This window comes from Acomys russatus, chromosome 23, assembly GCF_903995435.1.
Source record: "Acomys russatus chromosome 23, mAcoRus1.1, whole genome shotgun sequence".
Classification (NCBI taxonomy): domain Eukaryota; kingdom Metazoa; phylum Chordata; class Mammalia; order Rodentia; family Muridae; genus Acomys; species Acomys russatus.
In genome coordinates, this window is record NC_067159.1 from 3,202,757 (window position 1) to 3,226,815 (window position 24,059).

Consider the following 24,059-nt stretch of genomic DNA (forward strand, 5'->3'; position numbering starts at 1 on the left):
GTCACTGTGAGGACGCTGTCCTGAGTACATGCTGTGATGTCATAGATTGTCACTGCGAGGACGCTGTCCTGAGTACATGTTGTGATGTTACAGATTGTCACTGCGAGGACGCTGTCCTGAGTACATGCTGTGATGTCATAGATTGTCACTGCGAGGACGCTGTCCTGAGTACATGCTGTGATGTCATAGATTGTCACTGTGAGGACGCTGTCCTGAGTACATGCTGTGATGTCATAGATTGTCACTGCGAGGGCGCTGTCCTGAGTACATGCTGTGGTGTCATAGATTGTCACTGTGAGGACGCTGTCCTGAGTACATGCTGTGATGTCATAGATTGTCACTGTGAGGACGCTGTCCTGAGTACATGTTGTGATGTTACAGATTGTCACTGCGAGGACGCTGTCCTGAGTACATGCTGTGATGTCATAGATTGTCACTGTGAGGACGCTGTCCTGAGTACATGCTGTGATGTCATAGATTGTCACTGCGAGGACGCTGTCCTGAGTACATGCTGTGATGTCATAGATTGTCACTGTGAGGACGCTGTCCTGAGTACATGCTGTGATGTCATAGATTGTCACTGTGAGGACGCTGTCCTGGGTAAAAGATAAACTTCATTTAGGCAGGAACTTACCAGCGAAGACAACATCATTTCTATTAAGTGGCTGAGAAATGAAATTCCCCAGGATTTTAACTGAATAAACACAAAGCTAGCACTCTTATACTGCTTTATTGTGAACAAATCATCAGTGCTAAAAGAGGCTGAGACCCATGTACCTTTTATTGTAGTTTTAGTTCTACCTTTTAAGAGTAGTAAACTGGCCGGGCGTGATGGTGCACACCTTTAATCCCAGCACTCGAGAGGCAGAGGCTGGTGGATCGCTGTGAGTTCAAGGCCAGCTTGTTCTACAAAGCGAGTCCAGGAAAGCAAAGGCTATACAAAGAAACCCTGTCTTGAAAAACAAAAAAGCAAAAGAAAAAAAAAAAAGTAATAAACCAGAGTACACCTAAAAGAAAAATTATTAGCGTGTTAGGCATTATAGAAGGCACATTACTGAACATTTCAAACAACTAGAATTAGCATAGAGAGTATTTGAAAGGAACACTAGCTATTCTCAAGAAGGGATGTTTTGAACATGGAAGGTGATAGCTATTTTGTTGCTAGAATTTCTGCTAAATAAAATTGTGTTGCAATTTAGTGAGATTTTTTTTCTCTAAGAAATAGAGCTTTCTAAAAAATAGGTCATCTAGGATTTGTGTAGCCATTTAGTCCCCAATCAGTACATCTTTCACACTTTGAATATGGTTTTCATAACACAAAGTTATATGATTTGTGCTTTGTATCCGATTATAAAGAATTAGAACATTTGGGTTCACCAGGCTGCTTGTCCAGCCCAGAGTACATATCCAGAAGAGCAGGTCAGAGCCTGAGCGTGCACAGTGAGGAGGTGCGGTTGCCTGTGTGCTCTGACTCGGGACTGAGGCGTGAGCTTGCGGGGGCAGTGTGTGTACTACACTTTCTCGGCAGCCCCCGTGCTTCAGTATTGTGGGGCTAGGGCTTGCAAAGAAATGCAATTGAAATGGTGCTGAATCACCTTTGGGAGCTCAGATACCCGGTGCTCCTTAGCAGGACATGCACCCAAGGGCAGGCATCACACTGCACAGAACTAGGACCAGAGGCTATCTTACTTAGTGAGCTGGGCTTTATTTTCAAACCCTAACAACACTTTCAGGGTGGTGTTTTAAATGTTTATAACAATATTCAGCTTTCAAGCTTTGGATTAACAGAAACAGGCCGGAACAAATATGTGAAAGATGGAACTATAACAGCACTGTTAGTCATGATTTCCAGCATCCAGACTTCTTAGGAACAATAAAAGAAAAGTGTTGTCCTAGGAACAAGATATTCACATTTCAACTTCTTTTTCCTTCCTTTTTATTTGGGGATGGGGATGGAGTGGAGGAGAGACAGGATTTCATGTACCCGAGGCTAGCCCTAGATTCCATCCTTCTGCCTTTGCCTCCCAGGTGCTGGTATTACAAGCATGCACAACCAGGCCCAGCTTTTCTTTTTCTAAACACTGATGTGAGAAATCTTAACAACAAGCAAAATATGTGTTTGCCTGCTACCTATTTTTTATATTTTTTAAAATATAAATAATATACATATCTTGTTTCTTTTAACTAGTAATTTCTAGTTTAGAAGCCATATATATGAATTATAAAAACAAAATAATGTGCATACAAGCTAAAGTAACTAATGCCATAATATTGCCACATTCAAGTATCACCACTTCTGGCTCTTTCCATATGTAGCATGGAGGTATACACATGTTTTCAGAAAGAGAAAGTAACTACATGTGTTCTGCTTCCAGGAGGGTACTATCCATTGCGTCTTCTTTAGAAGATGCACTCTACTGTGTAGTTTCAGACAGTAGATCTAATCCTAGATTATAGGTAACATTTCCAGTTGCCCAGAAGGGTCCTTTGAGGTTATTTTGTTGAGCCCTTGTATTCAGTCAGGAGCCCACATTGCTCTGGTTTTTATGTTGTCAGTTTTTGGGTTTAATCTAGCCCAGCTTCTTCTTATAGTACTATGATAGAATGAATTCACTCAGTCGTTTTTCAAGCCGTCCTGGCTCTTTTATTTGAGATACTTGTGGTGACAGTCGGTGTCTCTACACATTGGAATCAAGTTTGGGCTAAAGCATTTCACAGACCTTGTTGCACTATAATCATATTGAAGATAAGCAAATTCTGACTGGCCTGCTAGTGGCCTGCTGTTGCTACAGGATTGCTGTCTGGATTGGAGTTTGAGCAGTTACCCATTGCATCTGTAATGCTAGCTATGTGGTGTTTCCTAGGCTCCAGTTCCCTGTCCCATGTTTCACAGTCTATTTGGTGATTTTAGGACCAAATTGATAATCCTGGTATGAATCCATGCCTCCCTTAAGACCGTGAAGTTGTCTTTTCTACCTGTCACTTTATCCATGCTTTCATTTCTTTTTCTAACAAGGTCTATTTGGCTACTCTGGATTACGGTTTCTGCTGGAAACATAAATCCTCACTGTGATGGTTTGAGTGAGACTGGTCCCCATAGGCTCTCTTTGGTAGAATTGTTTGGGAAGGAATAGGAAGTGTCACTGGAGGTGGGCTTTGAGGTTTTAAGAACCCAAGCTCAGTTAGCTCTCCCTCCCTCTGTCTCCTGCTTATGAAATGGATGCAACCTTTCAGCTTCTGCTCCAGAGTCATGCCTGCCTGCCTGCCTGCCTGCCTGCCTGCCTGCCTTCTTGCCTGCCTGCCTGCCTGCCTGTCTGCCTGCCTGCCTCCCTGCCTCCCTGCCTGTCTGCCTGCCTGCCTGTCTGTCTGCCTGTCTGCCTGCCTGCCTGCCTGCCTCCCTGCCTGTCTCCCTGCCTGCCTCCCTGCCTGTCTCCCTGCCTGCCTACCTGCCTGCCTGCCTGCCTTCTTGCCTGCCTGCCTGCCTCCCTGCCTGTCTGCCTGCCTGCCTGCCTGCCTGTCTCCCTGTCTGCCTGCCTGCCTGCCTGCCTGCCTGCCTGCCTGTCTCCCTGTCTGCCTGCCTGCCTGCCTGCCTCCCTGCCTGTCTCCCTGCCTGCCTGCCTGCCTGTCTGCCTCCCTGCCTGTCTCCCTGCCTGCCTGCCTGCCTGCCTGCCTGTCTGCCTGTCTGCCTGCCTGCCCTACTGATAACAGGACTCACCCTCTGAAACTATAACTGTCTTCTAGAAGTTGCCACTGTAGTTGGTCTTAGCTGCTTTGTGAGTTTTTCTTTTTCCCACCCTTTATCCCCCCTCCCATTTCACCCCCTAACACTAGATAGGAGAAAACAAGGATAGAAGGGAGAAAGGAATTAGGAAAATCCCTAAATCTAATTTATTTCCTTTTGTTTCTTCTTTGACCACAGCTACAGGTAATTTAAAATAACTAAGACACTTACCTAGTCTTCCAAATAAATAATTAGTTTAATAGCTGTGTCAAATAGTTGACAAATGAGATTTTCCTGCCTGTCTTGTTTTTTATAATTCTGTGCACACAGTGTTCTGTTGATCAGTGTATATCTTTTTCAGACAAATATAATGTATGGGAAGCAGTTTATCCAGTCCTTGTGCAAGCCTTTGCCACCATCTAATACCACACTTAGCTCACCTGCCTCTTCTAGCAGTGTGCTGAAATTCCTCTTTTGGTTGTTTTTCTGTTGACTTTTTACTGAGGAAATGAAACCTCCATCTACTCCATCGCGCAGAAAGCTTTCACATGTTCTTCCTCTTTCACCATCTTCGCAAACTGCTATCACAATATAATTAAATCAGTATATTCTTGTATTAGCATAGTGACTATATAAAACGTTCACAGCAGGTAAGCAAATAGATTCCTATTCTTCTTCTGCTTCTTTCCCCTCCAGGAAGTTATTAGTTGACTTGATTTTATGGAGATGCTTTTCCTGCATCTGTCACTGCCTCATCCTCCACATTTAATAAGGTGTAAACCCCCTCAGCTCAGGTCAGACCCTTTAGTTTTTCTTCTAACCTATTTCTCCCTTGACAGGGCTTACTTGCAATTCTCCTTGCTTTCTAAAGTGCTCTGTGCCTACTGTGCAGGCACTGAGTTTCACATCCTCCTAGGACATCGCTTGTCCACTTCATTCGATGCTGTGTTTTCAAGACCTCCCACACTCCTTTTGCTGGCCTGGCTGTCAGATTTTTGGGAAGAACAACAGAGATAGAAATACTGAGACTGCTTCTATTTTCATGCCTAGTTGGAAATCTGCTTAAAAGTAAAATTGTAGTTTGGAAATTGTGGTCTAAGCTTGTGAAGGCCCTGCGTCTTCTGGCATGTCTCAGAGAGTCATGTTTGTGGTGTCAGGACTTTTGGTCAGGTTGGAAGTGTCTACCCTGGCAGCTGTCTATCAGGAGCATGAGCTTTGCCTGCATCTGTTTAAATCAGGGACGTTCTCGTTTCCTAGTGATCTGTTTAAGTGTTAGTGGTGTTTGAGGAGGAACTGAAAGGTTAATGAGGCATGTGTGTCTGACTCCTTCTGTTTGTTTAAAGTGGTGTTTTGTGTGGCCTGTGCTGGCTTAGAACTTACTATCTATAGCCCTATCTGGCCTAAAACTTGGACCCCCCCTGTCTCAGCATCCTCTTGATGCTGGGATTGCAGCTGTGGGTCCCCGTGCTTGGCTGCTTAGTACACTCAAGCTGCTGGCAAGGTGATGAGTGACTTACAGATATTTAATTCTCCTGGCTCTGGGATCTGGAAGTCTGGAATCAGGATAGCAGCAGATGAGCACCTTCTGAGGGTTTCTGGACCTCTTCACGTGAGAGGAAGCAGTCTCTGGGTTGCGTTGGAAAGTCCTGAGGACTCCAGCATTTACTCCATAACAGCAAAGTTCCTGGTTCTTGGATCGTGGGTTAGAGCAGATATCCTGTGGTTTTATCGGGGAATTATTCTAGTTATTAGACTCACCTCATCCTTTGTCTTTCTGTGGCCTTAGATGACTGATAGTGGCAAATGGCTAGATGTTTTCCCGACAGCGTTAACACCTCTTTGCACTGTGCCTGGGGTTCTGGATTCCAGAAACTCTTATGCCAGTATTAAGGAATCATAAGCCTGCTGTGCTGGCTTCGGGTGGGGGTGGGGGGTGGGGGTTGCTGTGGTGCCTGTAGACCCATACCACAGCACAGTCTGTGAATAGAAGTAGTTAGGAGTCTTTCTAGTATTCTCCAGAAATAGCAGTAACAACAGCCGCTGCTACATTGTGCACTTTGCATAGCTGAACTCATTTGATCTGTAAGGCCAATATCCCCCTTATGTAGGAACTCAAAGCACAGTGAGGCCATAAACATACCCAGAGTTCACACATGACACTTTGGACTCGGGGTTTAAATGAAGCAGTCTGCTTTAAGTCTGACCCCACCCTCCAGCACCGTCAGCTTCATACTGCATACCCCACTTTCAAAGCTGTTAGGTTTCCCTCCTTCGCTAAATTGGTTACCCATAGTCCACTGACTTTTCTCTATGCTGGGTCATGCCCATTTTGTGATGTAAGATTGCGCTTATACCTGCCGTCCTGCCTCACTGCCACCGAGAACAGAAGCAACAGACGTGGATGCTTGTATTGGGTCCTATTTCTAAATGACACTGCTCAGTTCTTAATGCATTGGTTTATACTTTGCCTGTTTGTGTTTTCCTAATATTTACAGGCTTTTATGTGTCCCCATTGTCCCCAGGTTGCCGAACAGGTGAAGCAAAATTGACAAAAGGCTTTAACCTAGCTGCTCGGTTCATCATTCACACGGTGGGACCTAAGTATAAGAGCCGCTATCGCACTGCAGCAGAGAGTTCCCTGTACAGCTGCTACAGAAACGTGCTGCAGCTGGCAAAGTACGGCCTCTCCCCATTGTTAAAGATGGAAACTCACTGTGAAATCAAATCCCGAAGGGCACAGATAGTATCTCTCAAGGAGTATGGTTGCATTTTACATTAATATAATTATCAAATAATGTGTTAACTATTGTGAGCTCATTGGGAGGGTAGGAGACACGCAGACTTGCATTTTGAGATTACTTGTGGATTATGTATGTAGAGAATTGTTTTAGTACAACTCCTGGGCTTTCTGTCTGATTGCAGAGAGCAGTCCATGTCTTCTGTTGGCTTCTGTGTCATCAGTTCTGCAAAGCGAGGCTATCCTCTGGAGGACGCGACACACATTGGGCTTCGTAAGTAACGTTGGAGGAGCCACACACATATAGCAAGTGCTTAACATTTTTATTACTAGGTAAAGTTATAACTAAAGAGCATCGTGACATTTTGGGATACTTTGTGTTGCTAGGTTGCAGAGTTGCCAGTGGAATTTCTTAGAATGGTTTAATTTATACCTATGCATAAAGGCTTACAGGACTTGCTCATTAAGTTTGAAATGATACCAGACTAGAAACTCTAATACAACAAGTATTTGAATAAAATAAGAATAATCTTAAAAGTGTATAGAAATGCAGCAAAGACAAATTCATAGCATTTTTCTATTTAAACAGCACCTTTTACAAGTGTCCTTTGAACATAAAACTGTGTGTTTAGGTTTAAAACATTATCGAGTCCAAAATGACTCTCAGTGTTGTATGTGGTATAAAAGTAGTGTTGGGCTGAGGGCAAAGGTCAGTGGAGTGCATGTGCTGAGGATGCGTTCAGCTCCCAGAAATAAAAACTCATGTTCGTCTTGAGACTTCATGACCTCAGCAGGTCACAGCTCACAAGGTCATTGACCAACAAGGACAAGTTGCTTGGAACATCAGTGATCTGTTTTCTGAAGATCTGATGCCCTTCCTCAGACACCTGAAGGGCTCTCACAATGCCCTCATGCTGTGATATGTTTTCTCAGCAAGGGTTCTTCTCAGGGTTGGGGTGTCGTAATCTGCATTGTGTATCCATCAAAAGAATGCTGCGGTCCCTCATCCAAAACAGTGTTCAGAAACACGGACTTTAAAACACGAAGAACTTTGCAGATCCTTGAAAAGGTGATAGGTAAGAATTCTCACTGCAGATGGCAACTTCTAGGCATGTTATGAGGGAGGGACTTTGCTTCCTTTGCGATGGCACTGTATTTTAGTGAGGTTCTCATCACCAGGAGCACCACACAGCACCCGCACACCTTCCTTAAGTACTAGTATGTGAATTCCTTATGTGCATTGTTCTAGGCAAATGGTCCAACATGTTGCTTTACTGCACAGTAATAGCTCAGTCCACCCCACCCCCACCCCCCATTTTAAGAGTGACTTACAATAGCAGATAAAGAGCAGCGGTAGGAAGATTACTTCTAGGAGTGTGATTGGCAGGAAGGAAGCAAGCAGCTCTTAAAAGTGAGCTAGTCAAGTTGTATAAGGACCGCTTCACCCAGGTCGTTAATGCAGTAAAATGTAGAATATCTTATGCATAACCAACAAATACAGAGACAATAGTGTACCTCCAAAATGTGAAAATAGTGAAGACCTTGTACACATTTATAATGCATGCATGCCAAAAATGAGTCCATTGACATAATACGTCTTCTAAATCAAGACCTTTCTTGCTTATTGAACTATTAGCAAAACATTTTATACAACAACCTAATATCTTCCTGACCAGTAGTATATCAAGACTTTTTATATTATCATTTTTCCTAATTTCATGTGCGATTAAAGTCTTTGAAAATCGTAAACACCAACACTGAAGTACAGTTATCATGTTATTTACTCAACAAGAATTTGAGTTGCTACTCTGCTGTACTCTACCCTTTACAGAGCATGCAGCAGTGAGGCGAGAAGCTTTGTTCTTACCTCCCACAATTCCAGATTGGAGGTGTTAATATCCTGGACATCACTTTCGCTAGTTAAAGCACCTTCATAAATGTAAAGCACGTGACGTCCAGTTTGGCTGCCAAGAAGAGTACTCAGCTGCGACTAGAGGGAACAGTAGGCTGGCAGTGCTGAGATTCTTGAGTCATGAGGTCAATCTTGTTCCTCCTCCTGTTAGAATTCTCTTTCTAAATAAGCACCATTGAGAGAATTTGACTTGATTACTATTTGGCATTGCCTTCCATAGGAAACATGCAGTACTATGCTAAGGAAAAATTACAGATGACTGTCAACATTCTACGTAATGTAAATAGTATAAAAGAAAATTGCTTTTAGGAAGCTGTGCTAAGGAAAAGGTTGGAAGCAGAGCAGAAGAAGAGGGGAAAACAGATTTGCACCTAGAGTAGCAGAGTTATCCTGCTCTCAACAAATGAGCTGCTATCCGAGCATCTTGGGCAGGCCAAGAATTATTAACCTAGTTATCAGTTCCTTTTGAGCATGTCATATTGCCATGTTCTGCTCGACTTCAGTTAATGTACTATTAATATAAAATGTACATGGCCTTAAGTAGGTCCACAGTGTAGCTGTAAAAAAATTACAGATAGAAAGATGCTCAAAGGCTCACAAAGGCTTCCCAGTTTACCATCAAACTATATCTCATTAAACCTAATGTAAACCTGAAAACCCCTAAGTCGAACTTGAGCCAAGGTGGATGCAGGAGATTCTGTATATAGGAGCACAGGGAGGGATAGAGTTCTACACAAAGATAGCTTATGACCAGACCTTGAAAAACAAGGGAGTGGGGGCACAGTGTATTCTGGTTAGAGCTCCCCTACCACCGGATAGTGGAGGACATGTGGGGTGAGCAGTTGGAAACAGGGCTTATGAGGTGGTTAGTTGGTACAGTGTGGCAAGTCGTGTAGGAACTTTGAACTTTCACTTGTAAATGGCACCGCCTATTACAAGGGTTTCCTAAGGAAGGTACTGTAAGATTACCCAGGCTGCAAAAGTGGCAGCTTTGGAAATGAAAGAAACAGAAACCAGCTAAAATGTTTGAGTGCATTAAGAGCTGGGAAGCAGCTGAAAGAAAGAAGGATGGACATTTGAAATGTTAACAGCAGAACTAAAGGATTCTGCATGGAAACCACTTGACAGTGTGGACTGAAGGAAAAAAATAAAGGGAGTGCCAAAGGAAATCCCGGGGCCGGGGAGGTTGCTCAGCAGGATGCTTCTGCAAAGCCTGATGGCCTGAGCTCATCCTGGAACCCCATGGTAGAGAGACAGAGCTGACCTCTACAAGTTGTCCTCTGCACTGTGCACACACACCAGGATGATGTGCACACACAGTGAGTACATGAGGGGTTAAGGAAAAGTCATGAGGCTGAAGAGACGCTCAGAGGTTGAAGGCACTTGCTGCTTGTGAGGAGCACCTGGGTTCAGTTCCTAGCACCCACAAGGCAGCTCACACCATCTGTAACCAGTTTCAGGGGATCCCACACCCATTCTGGCCTTTATGGGTACCAGGCACACAGGTGGTAGGTGGACATACATGCAGGCACATGATCATGTGCACAGAATAAATATTTTTTAAAGTAGATCAAGGATTCTGGTTTGAATGACAGATTAGCTATTGGTATGGAACTGGGGTAGGGAATACGAGGAAGAAGATGGAAGTTAGACTCACTGAATTTGAGGCATCTGTGGTTATCTAGGTAAATACACTGATAAGCAGTAAGTAGCTCAGTTCTTTAGTTTGGAAGGATTGTACAGTTTGGGAGTCATCAGCATTTGAAGTTAAATTTAATTAACTGATTAGTGAGCTATGGAGAATATGTGCACCATGAAAACAAAATTATGGGCATTTTTAGAAGGCAGCAGAATAAAGAACCCAGGGGTATTTAAGGCTGGGCTTTTGATTCTTGAAAGAGAAAAATCTGGATGGGATAGAGATTTTTAAAAGGTAACTCAGCTTCGGTTTTGTGAGCGGGAACAGGCTGAGTGGGACATCCAGTGTGCTGAGTACGTGAAGAGAAAGGCACTGTGCTTCACACTTGTACTAGGTCATTCTAGCCACAGAGAAGCCTCAGGGAAATGAAAGTGCATGCTGGGTAAGGGAGAGTGGTCTTCCATCAGCATCCTCTGTAGCCAGCCGCTGTCACAGACGCTGGAACTAGGGCAGCAAGTGCAATAAAGCTCCTACCACGGCACCTGAGGGCCAGTGGAGGGCCGAGAGCAGAGAGAGCATGCCATGAAGGGACTCTGAAACATGTTTGCTACAGTTGCTCTGTAGGGAAGCAGGCCAGGCTGGGAGGGGGTGGGGCGGGCTTTTCTGATGGCGGGTAACTGAGTAGTGGCTGAGGAACTGAAAGGTAGCCCAGCACATAATTAAAGAGCTTGGTTTTAACACTGAGTATCTTCCCATTCTCTCCCTTAGGCACTGTGAGGCGGTTCCTAGAGATTCATGGGGAAACCATTGAAAAAGTAGTATTTGCTGTCTCTGAACTCGAAGAGGTATTTTACTAATTATTTTGCTTAGTTTGAGTCTCAATTCTACTTGTAGTCAGCATCTCCTCACTGATTCTGAAGCAGACAGAGCTAATGGTTTAAATAACCTTGTGGTGCTGGGACTTACGCTCACTCATTGAAGAAGAATTATGGCAGCTAAAGCACAGTGTAGAAGGAACCCAGACTGTTTCGCCATGGCAACTAAGGTGTCCTGGCTGCTTCGTCCTCAATCACAGGCATGTACCAGCCGTCTAAGATGGAGCGTTTGGTTCAGTTTTACTGCTCAGCTGTTGTCTTCATAAGTGGCACAGGTGGGAAGCCCGCCTGATGCCTGTGCTAACACTCAGGGTGTCGCCTTGTAGCCTGAGCACTGGGTTTCTAGGTTTTGGCAACACAGCTGGAAAAATCATTGCTTTGCTGGTGAAGCTTGGCCATCTGCCTGACTGGGTGCAGGTAGCAGCCAAGCCTACGGCACCAGGTTGGCAGATTTATGGTTTTGTTTTGTTTTGTTTGTTTGTTTGTTTTTGCATGTAGTGGCTTTTCATTAACCTTGGGCCATTTAGAAAGTCAGATCTTTGTTTTTATCTCACTGGCTTCCTTAGCATGAAAGTACTGTTTCATGCTCAGCTTCTGATATTTCTGTTTGTGTCTTTCAGCAGTCAATTAGCTTCTCGGCACTTTGCTAAAATAGGCAACTGGAGGACTGGGAGGAGGAGTGGTTGGTTTTCACAGACAAGAGCTATTCCCGAGTAAATTGATACTGATTTTAGCAGTCAGGTGATCCTGAGCATGGCAGTGTTTCCTAGCTAGTAAGGGTTTTAAGATGAAAAACCATGAAATATAGACAATTTAAATTAAAAAGCATAGTTAATACTCATTTCTTAAGAAGTGATATACAAGTGACCAGTATAAAGAAACTTCACAACTTTGCCCATTACAGAAACGCAAGCCGAAAGCACAGTGAGGTACCATTTCACACACACAAAGCTGTCTGCGAGCCACGTAAGAACTTACAGCATAATGTGGCAGCTTCTTAAGTATATACAGAACATATTTTAATGTATTGTTTATCATAGCCAAAGAGTAGAAAATAGTCCACAGCTGACTCGACGAGCAAATGTAGAGTGTACAAAGACTAGTGCCCAGCCTTGGAGGAATGAAGGGTGGATGCTTGTTACAAGGTGAACCCTGACAACACTATGCTAACTGAAACAAACTAGACAATAGAAGGCCACAGAGATATAGAAAATCCTCACAACTGTTGAGGTGGAACACTTGATAGCCCAGGATTTGGAACTAGGAGCTGTAGGGAAAAGATTGCTGATGAGTTGGTTGTAGAGGAATGTTAATTCAAAACATGGCTGCTCTGACAAGAGCATATCCAAAGACCTTCTAGGTCTGTGAGACTGGAGTACAGACACGCCTTTATTCCAGGAGACAGACAAGCGGATCTGAGTTCAAGGCCAGCCTGGGATAGAACAAGTTTCAGATAAAGAAAAGCTTAGCTCAGGTGTGGCAGTACATGCCTTTACTCCCAAGCAATGAGAGTAAAGTTAATTTGTAGAAAGAGGTACCCGTGTTTGAAAGTGATGTCTAATTGGCAGAAAAAGAAAGTGATGAATCAGAGATTTGACAGAATAGGATATGCCTAACTCTCATAAGAAGAGAGAGGAAAGAGAAGCTACTTAAGGGCTTAAGGGGCAGGAGAGGGAGAGAGAGAGAGAGAGAGAGAGAGAGAGAGAGAGAGCAGTTTTACCATGACAGATATAAGAGACAGGTTGCAGAGAGAGAACAAGCTAGATTCAGGTAAAGACCGAATTTGCCAGAGAATTAGGAGCCAGAAGATTAGAGCAGATTACTGAAGTTAGTTTGAGATCAAGCAGAGCAATTCAGGTACCAAGAAAGAAGCCAAATTAAATAAGGCAGCTAGGAGAGGAGTTTGAGGCAGAACAGCTGAGTTGAAGAGCCAGCCCAGAGCTCAGAAAGAAGAAAGAGTGAGCTTATTAAACAGTAAGTCTCAGAGGCTGAAAACATTCTAGGCCTAGGTTAGATTGTATAGAAGCCAGAAGCTTCCAGAACTAGGTTAGTAGATATAGGTAGTAATCCTCCAAGACAGGCAAATAAAAGTTTCTTTTACAGTAGTATGGGGTGATGTCAGGGTTCTGGCATTTGACAGTGGTGATTGGATAACTTTAAGAGCTTCCTAACAGTCACTGAATTCTGAATTTTCAACAGCTTAGTTTTATGGTATACGATTCTTCAGAAATCTTAGTGTATATGAGTATGTGTGTATACGTATGCCTTTGCTCAGTGCCATGACACTCCTGCCCTGAGTCTGCTTTTCCCCTCAGTCTATCCTGGCGCTGTTGTGCACCAGGCTGAACTGGAGGGAGTGATGGGGAGAATCCTGCCCCTGAGATGGTTTTCAGTGAAACAGCTTTCTTTATTGGTGGGAAACAAGGGCCATATAAACCTTGGGGACCAGGTAGAAGTATTTGGGATGAGTATATATCATTGGCTGGGGCTGAGCTACTTGGAATGCTTTATTTGCATGAAGAGGAATTCCAGGTGCTTGTTGGGTGTGTCCTTGTAGGGAAAGAAGAAGTTTAAAGCCGGCCACCAGGATACATGCACTGGGCCAGAGCAGGTGGAAGCAGCGCTACTCCTGCCAGTCTCAGGATGAGGTTTTGGGGCTTTGGGCATGTCCTTACTATTACTCTGGCCCCACAACACACGTGCGTGGACAAAAGCAAGACAGCTCTGTGGAATGGTGTTCTCCTTCCACCTCCTGTTTTTACAGATTGGTCTCCAATTGCCAAGTTTACACAGCAGGCACTTTGACCTGTGGAGCCTGGTGCTGACCCTGTCGGTGTCCGTTTGTTTGTTTCTGCTTTTTGAGGAAGGGTTTTTATGTAGCCTTGATTAGCCAAGAACTCACTATGTAGATTAAGCTAGCCTCAGACTCACAGAATTGTCTGTCTCTACCGCCCAAGTGCAAGGATTAAAGGTGTATGCCACCATGCCCAGCCTATCTGTTTTCTTGTTTTGTTTTTGTTTTAAGATACTAATATGATGTCTCCAGACTTCTTTTAAGGAAATGCTAGAATTCTGTGTGTAATATTGATTTCTTGAATGATTTAATTAACTGAGATACTCAATTCCATCACTTTTGTCTTGTTATTCTTTTAGTCCTTTTAAAGATTTGCTCACTTTATTTTATATTTATGTGCATGTATGTGCATTCCAGTGTAGGTGCCTGTGTAGGCTAGAAGAAGGTGTTGGATCTCCTAGATGTACAGTTAGAGAGGGTTGTGAGCTACCCAGTGTGGATGCTGAGAACAGAACCTGAGTCCTCTGTTACAGCAACAAGTGCCCATAACCTCTAACCATCTCTTGAGCCCCTGTAGTTTGGAGTAGTGGGTGTGTGATGCTGCGTAATGATGCGGTGACGCCTAGGGTACCAAAGAGGCAGAATGTCTCAACAAACACGTAGACTTCCAGCACAGAGCACCTTCACTTGCTCTGGTGCTATAAATGAGCACAGGGGCTGCACACGCGGAAATCATAAGATAGAGAACACCCTACTTTATTTTTTATTTTAGCCCATTGTAGTTACTTTATTAATTTATAAGTTAGCTTACAAAGTGATGGGTTTGATAAGCATTTTCCCACCCAACAAAATAAGCCAGTTCAAGCCAGATTAGAGTTTATAAAGGCAGGTTCATTTGGGCACAGCTCCCAGTAGATTCACAGATCCCCAGGAACTGGGCCAGGGAAGTCACCATGCAGGAGGAAATAGAAAATGTGGGGAGAGAGGGGGACAGAGAGAGAAAGCATGCACATACATACATACATACATACATACATACATACATACATACATACATACGTACACACGTACATACATACACACACAGACACACATGCACACACGTGCACACACACACGTGGAGGGGGGAACACAGAAAAAGAGGAAAACAGAGAAAAGAGAGTGGGGGAGAATCAATGCAGAAAAAGAGAGCACAGAATCAAAAAGTCTTTATTATATTAGTGATGAGCTTCTAGGGGAGGGAACCCCTCCCCATCCTGTTCCTGGACTGGAAAGTTCTGGGTAGAGGGCAGGGTATGCCAGCCACGCCCTGTTAACAGGTAGGGACTGAGGGATGCTGGGAGAACCTGGAGCCCAGGTCCACTTTATTTTGGAGGAGACTGGGGCGGTGTGCCTGTGGAAATGAGAGAATGGCCTTCAGGAGTCAGTTCTCCTCTTCCTCCATGGAGATCGCAGGGCTCAAACTCGGGTCATCAAACTCAGGGAGAGGGGGGACTTGTTTATGAAGCATTTCATGGGATTCTTATATCTTTTTCTAAGTAAATTTTATCTTTTTTTTTTTTTTTCATTTCTAAGAGTGAGTAAAAACTATCAGTCTTTCAGAAAATAGTTAGAAATGTTTATTCATAAAACAAAACAAAAACCTTGAAAATCTAGCCAGGCAGTGGTGGTGCACACCTTTAGTCCCAGCACTTGGGAGGCAGAGGCAGGCAGATCTCTCTGAGTTCAAGCCCAGCCTGGTCTACAAGTGAATTCCAGGACAGCCAGGGCAGTTACACAGAGAGACTCTGTCTCGAAACACACCCCTTTCCCCCCAAAAAGGGCTAAAACTAACCCTGAGTGAAATAGACTAGTACACTAGCTTTAGCATGTAGCATCTGTGCCACTGGGAGTCTAGCAAAGAAGGATGGGAGTGCTGCCAGGCCTGGCAGACTTACACACTCCTGACTGGTGACCTGAGCCAGAGTGGACACTGCCTTTGACTTGACGGGAGGGTCAGTTCTTGCTGTGGAATGGAAGAGCGAGAGAGGCTCTCAGACAGCTTGCGTTCTGAGCGCGGGAGTGGTGAGGCCTGTCTTCTGCAGTCTGTCTTCACAGCATGTGGACCACAGTCATCACCACACAGGCTGCCGTTGGAACTCCCTGTTTTTCACAGAGTGCCTTACTTTTCTGACACAGGCCACTTACCAAAAGCTGCTACCTCTGTACTTCCCAAGGTCGTTAAGGGAGGAGAGCCAATCATTGCCACACTTACCTGCAGACATTGGGAACGCGGAAGGGGAGCCTGTGGTGCCTGAGCGGCAGATTAGAATCAGTGAGAAACCTGGTGCTTCGGAGGGTGAGTGCTGGGGTGCTACAGCATGCAAATAATGGGTTTCCTACGGCATTTTCATACAGATAGGGCATTTCCTTGTCATAGTCACGCCTGATTCTTGTCTCTTGTTTTCTCCTGCTGGTCCCTTCTCTTGGAGTACTCACTCCCTCACATACTTACACAGACATTACGTCTGTATAAAATCTAGATTCCTCATGAGGAAAACCCATGTGATGTGTGTCTCCCAGCACCTGGCTTATTTTGCTTATCATAATGATCTCCAGTTCTATCCATTTTCCTGCAGATCACAACTTCCTCATTTTTTATGGCTGAATAAAACTCTGGTGTGTAATATGTGTGTATCATACTTTGTCCATTCGTCTCTTATTTATATCTAGGCTGATCACACATCTAGACTGTTGTGAATGGCACAGTAATAAACAAACCCCAATTCTTTGGGGTTTATCTTCAGGAATGGTATAGTTGAGTCAGTGGTAATTCTATTTTTAGTTTTTTGCGGAACTTTTATAGTGATTTCCATACCAGCAATATTCAATGGTTCAGCATCTGCCTTCCTTAATTTCCCTCTTCAGGAAGCTAGGGTACTGATAAAACACCAGCTACAAAGATGTGGGCCTTGTATTGGGGTCTCAAAGGCGGACACAGCAACATGCTCAGTTGAATGGAGTTCTATAAGATGTTCCCGGCAACCTTCACTCCTATAAGATCTAAGCTGCTTGCATGGAGACAGGCTGCACGCACAGCGCGGGGCCTGGTCGTGAAGTCAGCTTTGAGAATATACTAGCTACTTTTCTCTCATCATTTCAGGACTTCAGGTTTCTAAATTATTTCAGAGTCGGAATCTTAACCCTGGGTTTGAGGATTTTTTTTTTTTTTTTTTTTTTTTTTTTTGCTTTGTTCTGTTGTCGCTGCCTCACAGTCCTTCCTCCTGCAGTACTCACAGTTGGTTTTGCTGTCTGCTCTCATAGCTCTCTGCTAATGTTACTTTTTTTGTTGCAGAGAATGAAGAAGAAGATGAGGAGGACAGCCTGGGCATGGACCTGTCTTTCATCGGCTCTCACGCTTTTGCTCGAATGGAAGGAGACATTGACAAGCAGCGGAGACTGACCCTCCAGGGACAGCTGTCTGAAGCTGCCCTGCAGAAGCAGCGCCAAAGAAAGTAAGGCCGGCCTGCTCGGGCAGCTAGTGTGGGGTTAGGAGAGGGGCTGGCACCTTCTGCGTGTACCTCTGCACACACAGTTCCCCTTGTTTTGTTTTCCTGACATCCGAGTAGGAGGGTCCTGTTCCCGTTCTGTAGACCCAGAGCTGAGAGCTGAGTCGGCCAGTGTGGGGAGGACAGCCATTAGCCATTAGCTAACAGAGTCCTTGCCTCATGTGGACTCTGGTTGCCATGCCTCCGTGGGAGGGTGAACTCTACAAACGCGGCCTCTGCTGTGCGTCTCTCACTGACACCGTTAGAGTTCTTCAGCAGAAGATTTTTCATCTCTCGACTTAACCTGAGGCACCCTATGCTCTGTTTGTTCCAAGTGTTTCCAATACTAAAGCAATTCTGAATGAATCCTTCTGAAATCATAGATGGAACTTTTGTACTTTGTGTTTTCCAAAGATTAGTAGTAAAGCTGGCTGCTTTCAGGTTTTTAAAGAATAAAGCAAGCTGTACGTGGCTCTCCCTTCCCTCATAGGGCTGGTACAGGGTCGCGTCTCACAGGCTGTGAGCATCAGATGATTGCAGGGAATGTAGCACAGCTCCTAGGACTCAGCAGGCTCCACAGTGCAAGTCGCTGCAGCTTGCTTCAGGTCTGAGCTTGCCCGGCTGCTGAGCTAGCCTGGCTGCTGAGCTAACCAACCCGGCTGCTAAGCCAACCAGTCAGGCTGCTGAGCTAACTAACCCAGCTGCTAAGCTAACCCGGCTGCTGAGCTAACCAACCCGGCTGCTAAGCCAACCAGTCAGGCTGCTGAGCTAACTAACCCAGCTGCTAAGCTAACCCGGCTGCTGAGCTAACCAACCCGGCTGCTAAGCCAACCAGTCAGGCTGCTGAGCTAACTAACCCAGCTGCTAAGCTAACCCGGCTGCTGAGCTAACCAACCCGGCTGCTAAGCCAACCAATCAGGCTGCTGAGCTAACTAACCCGGCTGCTGAGCTAACTAACCCGGCTGCTGAGCTTTGGCCCCTCCCATTCATTTTGAGTAGGATCTTCTCCCCTTCCTTCCTGTCCATTCTCCAGGTTTCAGCTGAAAAGCAAACACCTCTCAGGCCTTATCTGTTGGATCTACAATACCTCCCCCCCGCCCCCGTTTTGCTTTTTCACACTCTGGCACAGCATATATTATTTTATATGGCACAGTCTCACTCGGTCTCCACTCATAGAATGGGAGTTGGATTAGCCGATCTGAGGGGCCCCTGTCAAACATAACTTTTATACATTTTTACTTCTTTGAGAGTTTTGTGTGATATATTTCTCATTTTCACCTCTTGTTCCTGTCTCTCATCTCCTCCTGTGCTTCTGACTTGCACTACTTCCCCCTAAGCCCTTCCTCCTCTTCCGCGCCTTGTTCTGGTTGTTTTGTAGCCTGCTGAGTATGGATGTAGAGTTGTCTCCATGAGCTTGGGAGGGAGGTATTTACTGGAGCCTGCGCAACTTATCCATGGTGACACCGCTGAGGAAAATGGATCCCTCTCCCCTAGCCAGAATTAAATGTTATGCTCCCTAGTCCCAGGTCTTCACTTTACTCTGATTTTATTTGGGGAGAAAAAGCAAATTTACCACTAGGGGGAGCCAGTGAACAAGTTTTCCAAAGTATGAACCAACTAGCAGGCTCACTGGTGGCTAACCTCGGTCCTGTGGAGTGTCATCTGGCAAACATTTTTCTTTAAATACACTGACTGGGCTCCTCTGTCACACCACAGTGATCTGACTCTGTGTGTGCGTTTTAAAGATGTTCACGTTATGTTTTGTGGGTTGTTCATGGTTCTCAAATCCCCCTTGCACTCTTATAAATGGTTGAAGATCCCAAAGGCCTTATGTCTACATGGGTTATATCTATCAATACTTACCATGTCAAAAATTATTAATTTATTTACAAGTAAGCAGTCATATCTTTTTCAAAAGGTAACCAATTTTGTTTTTTGTATTTTTAAAGATCTTGCAAAATGGTCAAGTGATTTACATGAAGATGGCTGGGATCTAATAGCATCATTCAAACTGTTGTAATAAGTTGTTTTGGATAACTATATGAAGGAACTATGACTTTACTCACATATAAAGTCGGAAAGCAGAGGAGTACTTTTAAAGACTTTCAAGGAATCAGATAATTTCTGTGCACTGCATAGAATTTGATAAATGATACTCTCTTAATTTAGTTGTAATATGGAATCTCGAACCATACTAGTGATGACTTTCTGTATTTACACATGTGTGCACGTGCGCGTGTGTGTATGTGTGTCTGTGTGTGTGTATGTGTGTGTGTGTCTGTGTGTGTGTGTATGTGTGTCTGTGTGTGTGTGTGTCTGTGTGTGTGTATGTGTGTGTGTGTGTGTGTCTGTGTGTGTGTCTGTGTGTGTCTGTGTGTGTCTGTGTGTGTTGCCCACAACAACGTGCAGAGATGAGAGGATAACCTGCAGGAATTCCCTACTCCTGCCATGTGTGTTCCTAGGGAACAAATTCATGCCCCGCCTCTCTTGTCCCACCTCTAGCCTCACATCCATGACCGCCTCAGTCACAGCCCTGAGGAGGGGAGTAGGGGAAAGCGGGGGGGAGCGAGGAATAGGAGGATGCAAGTGATGGGCTAACAATTGAGTTGTAATCTGAATAAACTAATTAAATAAAAAATAAAAAAATAATAATAATAAAAGAAAAAATCTTAAAAAAAAAAAAAAGAAAAAGCCTAAAAAAATAATAATTAAATTAAAATACACTGGCTTCTTGTGCACTGTGAGGGCAGCTCTATGATGTGATGCCAAGCTTTTGGAAAGTAGAGGTCCTCTGACATAACTGCATCAACACATTTCACTATAGAGTATCGAAATGTGTCAATTCTAGCATGGCGTGGTGGCACTCCCCATTAACAGTCAGGAGGCAGAGACAGATGAATCTCTTTGAGTTTCAGGCCAGCCAGACTACATAATGAGATCCTGTTTTTAAAATTAAAAAAAAAAAAAAAAAGATGTCAAGAAAATACAGACTTTCGACAATCAAGTGTATGGAATATATGTATTGGTCTCAGATTTTACCATTGGCAGTATAAAGTTTGCCTTGCTGGTTACTTTCCTTGAGACAGCAGGATCATTTATTCACTTTAAAGATGGCTCAGTGGCTTACAGTGCTCGCCGCTATGCCTGACTGAGGTTGATGTCCGGGTCCCACATGGTGGGAGGAGAGGACTTCCTCAGGTTGTTCTCTTGACCTCTGCGCATGGGCCATGCATGCTCTTTCTCATTCTTCCCTGCCGCCCCTCATGTCCAGTAACCTTTTACTTTCTTCTCCAACCTGGATGCTTATCACATTTTTTCCTACAGGAGTTGGTATGTTTCATGTACTAACTGCTAGTTCCAGCCAATGTGTATACAGCATGTAAAAGAGTACCCTTTCCTGGTGGAAGGCCTTGGTCTGGAGAGTCAAGTCTGTTAGACATTAGGTACATACACTATATGAGCATGTCCGGGATGCAGACATAAATAAGATGCTCCTGAAAATTTGAATGAGCCACATCTTTCAGAGATACTGAGTAGGTTAAGGCAAAAGTTCTGGACAGTGAGTGATTAGGGTATTGGACACATCCAGTTACCACTTAGTGGCAACAAAGCCTGCAGCAGGAAACAAAGACTGAGTGTTCTGCTACTCAGTGAAGCTATAGTGAAAGGAAAGATTGCTTCCCATTTGTGTGTCCTTGTGAGACTGAAGATGGGATCCTTATCTGTAATGCAATGCTTCAGAGTGCTACTAGAAGAAAACCTAGAGAAAATACACTTGGTGGCTCATTTGAGCTTAGAAGGATTCATAGTTTAGGCAGTGCTCAAAGCTAGAAGTCAAGAGAGACTGGAGGTGGAAATGGTGGTAGTGATGTCATTGGCTTACCAAGAGACATTGCTGGATTTGAGTGATCTACATAGTTGGCTGTTTCTGACTGATGTGGGGCTCAGTTCAGTTGCTGTTTCTTTCACAACACTGAGAACGAAGGGCTAAAGGAAGGTTTTGTGTGGCTGGAGCTGTGAGGACATCTGGCACAGAAGCTCCCCCAGCAAGGCCTTTGAGCTCCTGCTGAAATGGTGGCCCAGGGGACCCAGTGCCCAAAGTGTCTTCATTGTGTCTCCAAGACTTACTGTCCTTTTTTATTCTTGTCCTCACAATGTTCAATGAAGTTTTCTTGAGGCGCTAGAACATGGGGCCTATCAGATATTAAAGAGAACTGTGAAATTAAGAGAATAGCCTGCCTTCCCAAGCACAATGGTTGGCTTTTTTTTTTTTTTTTTTTTTTACATTAAAAATTATATTCAGAGCCAGGCATGGTGGTGAGCACCTTAAATCCCAGCACTCCGGAGGCAGAGGCAGGCGGATCTCTTGAGCTTGATCAAGGCCAGCCTGGTCTACACATTGAGTTTCAGGTCAGCCAAGGCTACAGAGAAACCCTGTCTCAAAAAGAAGCATGGGAGAATGGGGAAATAAAAGGATCCAGAGGGTCCTAGAAACCTACAAGAAGAACATTATGACGGGCAGATCTGGGCCCAGGGGTCCTGCTCAAACTATGGCACCAGCCAAGGACAATACATGCCATAAACTTCGAACCCCTACCCAGATCTAGCCAATGGACAGGATATTCTCCACAGTTGAGTGGAGAGTGGGGACTGACTTTCACACGAACTCTAGTGCCCCATATTTGACCATGTCCCCTGGATGGGGAGACCTGGTGACACTCAGAGGAAGGATAGCAGGCTACCAAGAAGAGACTTGATACCCTATGAGCATATACAGGGGGAGGAGGTCCCTCTCAGTCACAGTCATAGGGGAGGGGAGTAAGGGGAAAGCGGGAGGGAGGGAGGAATGGGAGGATACAAGGGATGGGATAACAATTGAGATGTAATATGAATAAATCAATAAAATATTTTAAAGAAAACAAAAAATAATAATAAGCCACAAAAAAGCAAAAAAAAAAAGTATATTCAGATAATCATTTTGTTGCTTTTAAATTAAATAAGCAAATGCGTTTAGATTTCTGTTACGTCTAATGTGGTGAAATGGGTAGATGTAAACATGAAGGGACCCTGAGACCAGAGAGTCTAGAGCTGATGACTGTTGTGCTGATGATCCCAAGCTTCAGATTGCAGGAGTTTAGAAAGATGCACTTCTGCTCTTCCTGGATCGCAGAGCCCAGGATGAAGGGATGTCTACCCTTTTGTCTGCTAAAGGAGATGTTTGATTAGTAAGACTTGAGAAAATGCACAGGACCCCTAGTTCTTCCGTTAATATGTCTTAAGAGTCTTGTCCATTGTGAGTCATTTGGATGTATCGTAAGGTAGAAGTTGTTAGGAAGCAAACTAGCAACTTCTCAAAAAAAAAAAAATACAGCTTTTGAATGTCTTTGGATTATTTGTTAAAGTGGGGAAATGACATTGGAAAACAGAAGAAAGATACTTCCACTAAAATATTTTCTTTCCTTTCATTAGTGGTCCTTGCTAGGCTTACCCTCAGTGGCCTATGATGTTCACTTCATTCTCACACAAAGGCATATGCCGTTAATTACTAAGTCTTTCCTAAACCCTAACTGGCATAGCCATTGTTTTGCTGCGGTGCATCTGGTAGTGCAGAGACAAGCAAGGCAGCTATAGCCTCCCCTGACACACAAATGTTCAAATTCATGTATACTGAGTGTGCTGAGGCAGGACAAAGAAGGATGGAACTGAGTGTAGGATTAGCATTTGCACTGGGTCTGGAAGTAATTCCAGGTTAAACTGCCCTTCAGAGTACAGACTGTATCTGAATAGGTTAGTTTTTGAACTTCAAAAAAAATTACTTTTTTATTTTTACTGAAAATAGATTATTCTCTCATACAATACATCCTTACCACAGTTTGCCCTCCCTCCACTCTTCTCACTTTCCTTCGCTCCCAGATACATTGCCCCCCCCCCTTTTCCTCTTCATAAAAGACTAGCCTCCAAGAGACAATAGCCAATAGGACAAAGCAAGATACAATAAGACAAGGCAAAAGCCCTCATCATATCAAGGCTGTACCAGGCAACCCAATAGAAGGAATAGCGTCTCAGAGCAGAAAAAAGAGTCAGAGATACACCCACTCCCACTGTTAGGAGTCCCACAAAAGCACCAAGATAACAGCCATGACAATATGCAGAGGACCTGGTGCAGGCCCCATGCTTTTAAGAGCAATTTTGTTTAAATATTCTTCATCATTTAGCCTTTGGCTGTGTAGGTGGATAGTAATTGATTAACTGGGAGAAAACGGCTTATATTACCTTTGTGGGAGCAGTGCAACCCCAGTCTGTTGCAACCCACTGGAAACCAACTCAATATTTTTGCCTTGAGGAGCAGCCTAGTGGCTGGGTCCAGCGGCTTTCCTGCCATCACAACTTGCTTTACACAACAGTTTATATGTGATGGCTTTGGGAACTCTGTTGACTCACTATTTTCCTTTTTTAGCCTTTGCCTTCGGGACTGGGATGGAGGATTGTGTGTCTTTATTGTAATAATACACAGAAATCAAAGGGCCGTATTCTTTGGGATTATCTGTGGGTAATAATGGACCAGGAACAGTTCTTTGAGTGGTGGAAAGGAGGTGTGAGTGTCACCCACTGCTGTGGAGGAGGCTTAACTAGATAAAGAGGAAACCTGATGCCACGGCCTGGCGTTACTGCCCCGAGATGCACCTTACGGTCTGCACAGCCCACAACAGCACCAAGATCATAGATTCAAATCTTAGAAATCACAAGTGTAAACTCTAAACTCTACAAAAATCTGCATATATGGATTCGCCTGTCAAAATCTATCCCTGGAATGATCTCAAATTATTAATCACTGGCCAAAGTTAATAAATGGA

General features: G+C 44.2%; 1 protein-coding gene across 1 annotated transcript in view; it reads left to right on the forward strand.

Moving 5' to 3' along the window:
* Positions 1 to 24,059, forward strand: part of Gdap2 (ganglioside induced differentiation associated protein 2) — a 53,231-nt gene that overhangs the window by 12,668 nt on the left and 16,504 nt on the right. The window contains exons 4-8 of the mRNA XM_051165524.1: positions 6,244 to 6,397; positions 6,644 to 6,732; positions 10,778 to 10,854; positions 15,857 to 16,016; positions 17,013 to 17,172. Of these exons, the coding sequence (XP_051021481.1) occupies positions 6,244 to 6,397; positions 6,644 to 6,732; positions 10,778 to 10,854; positions 15,857 to 16,016; positions 17,013 to 17,172 (640 nt within the window). The remainder of the gene's footprint in view (positions 1 to 6,243; positions 6,398 to 6,643; positions 6,733 to 10,777; positions 10,855 to 15,856; positions 16,017 to 17,012; positions 17,173 to 24,059) is intronic.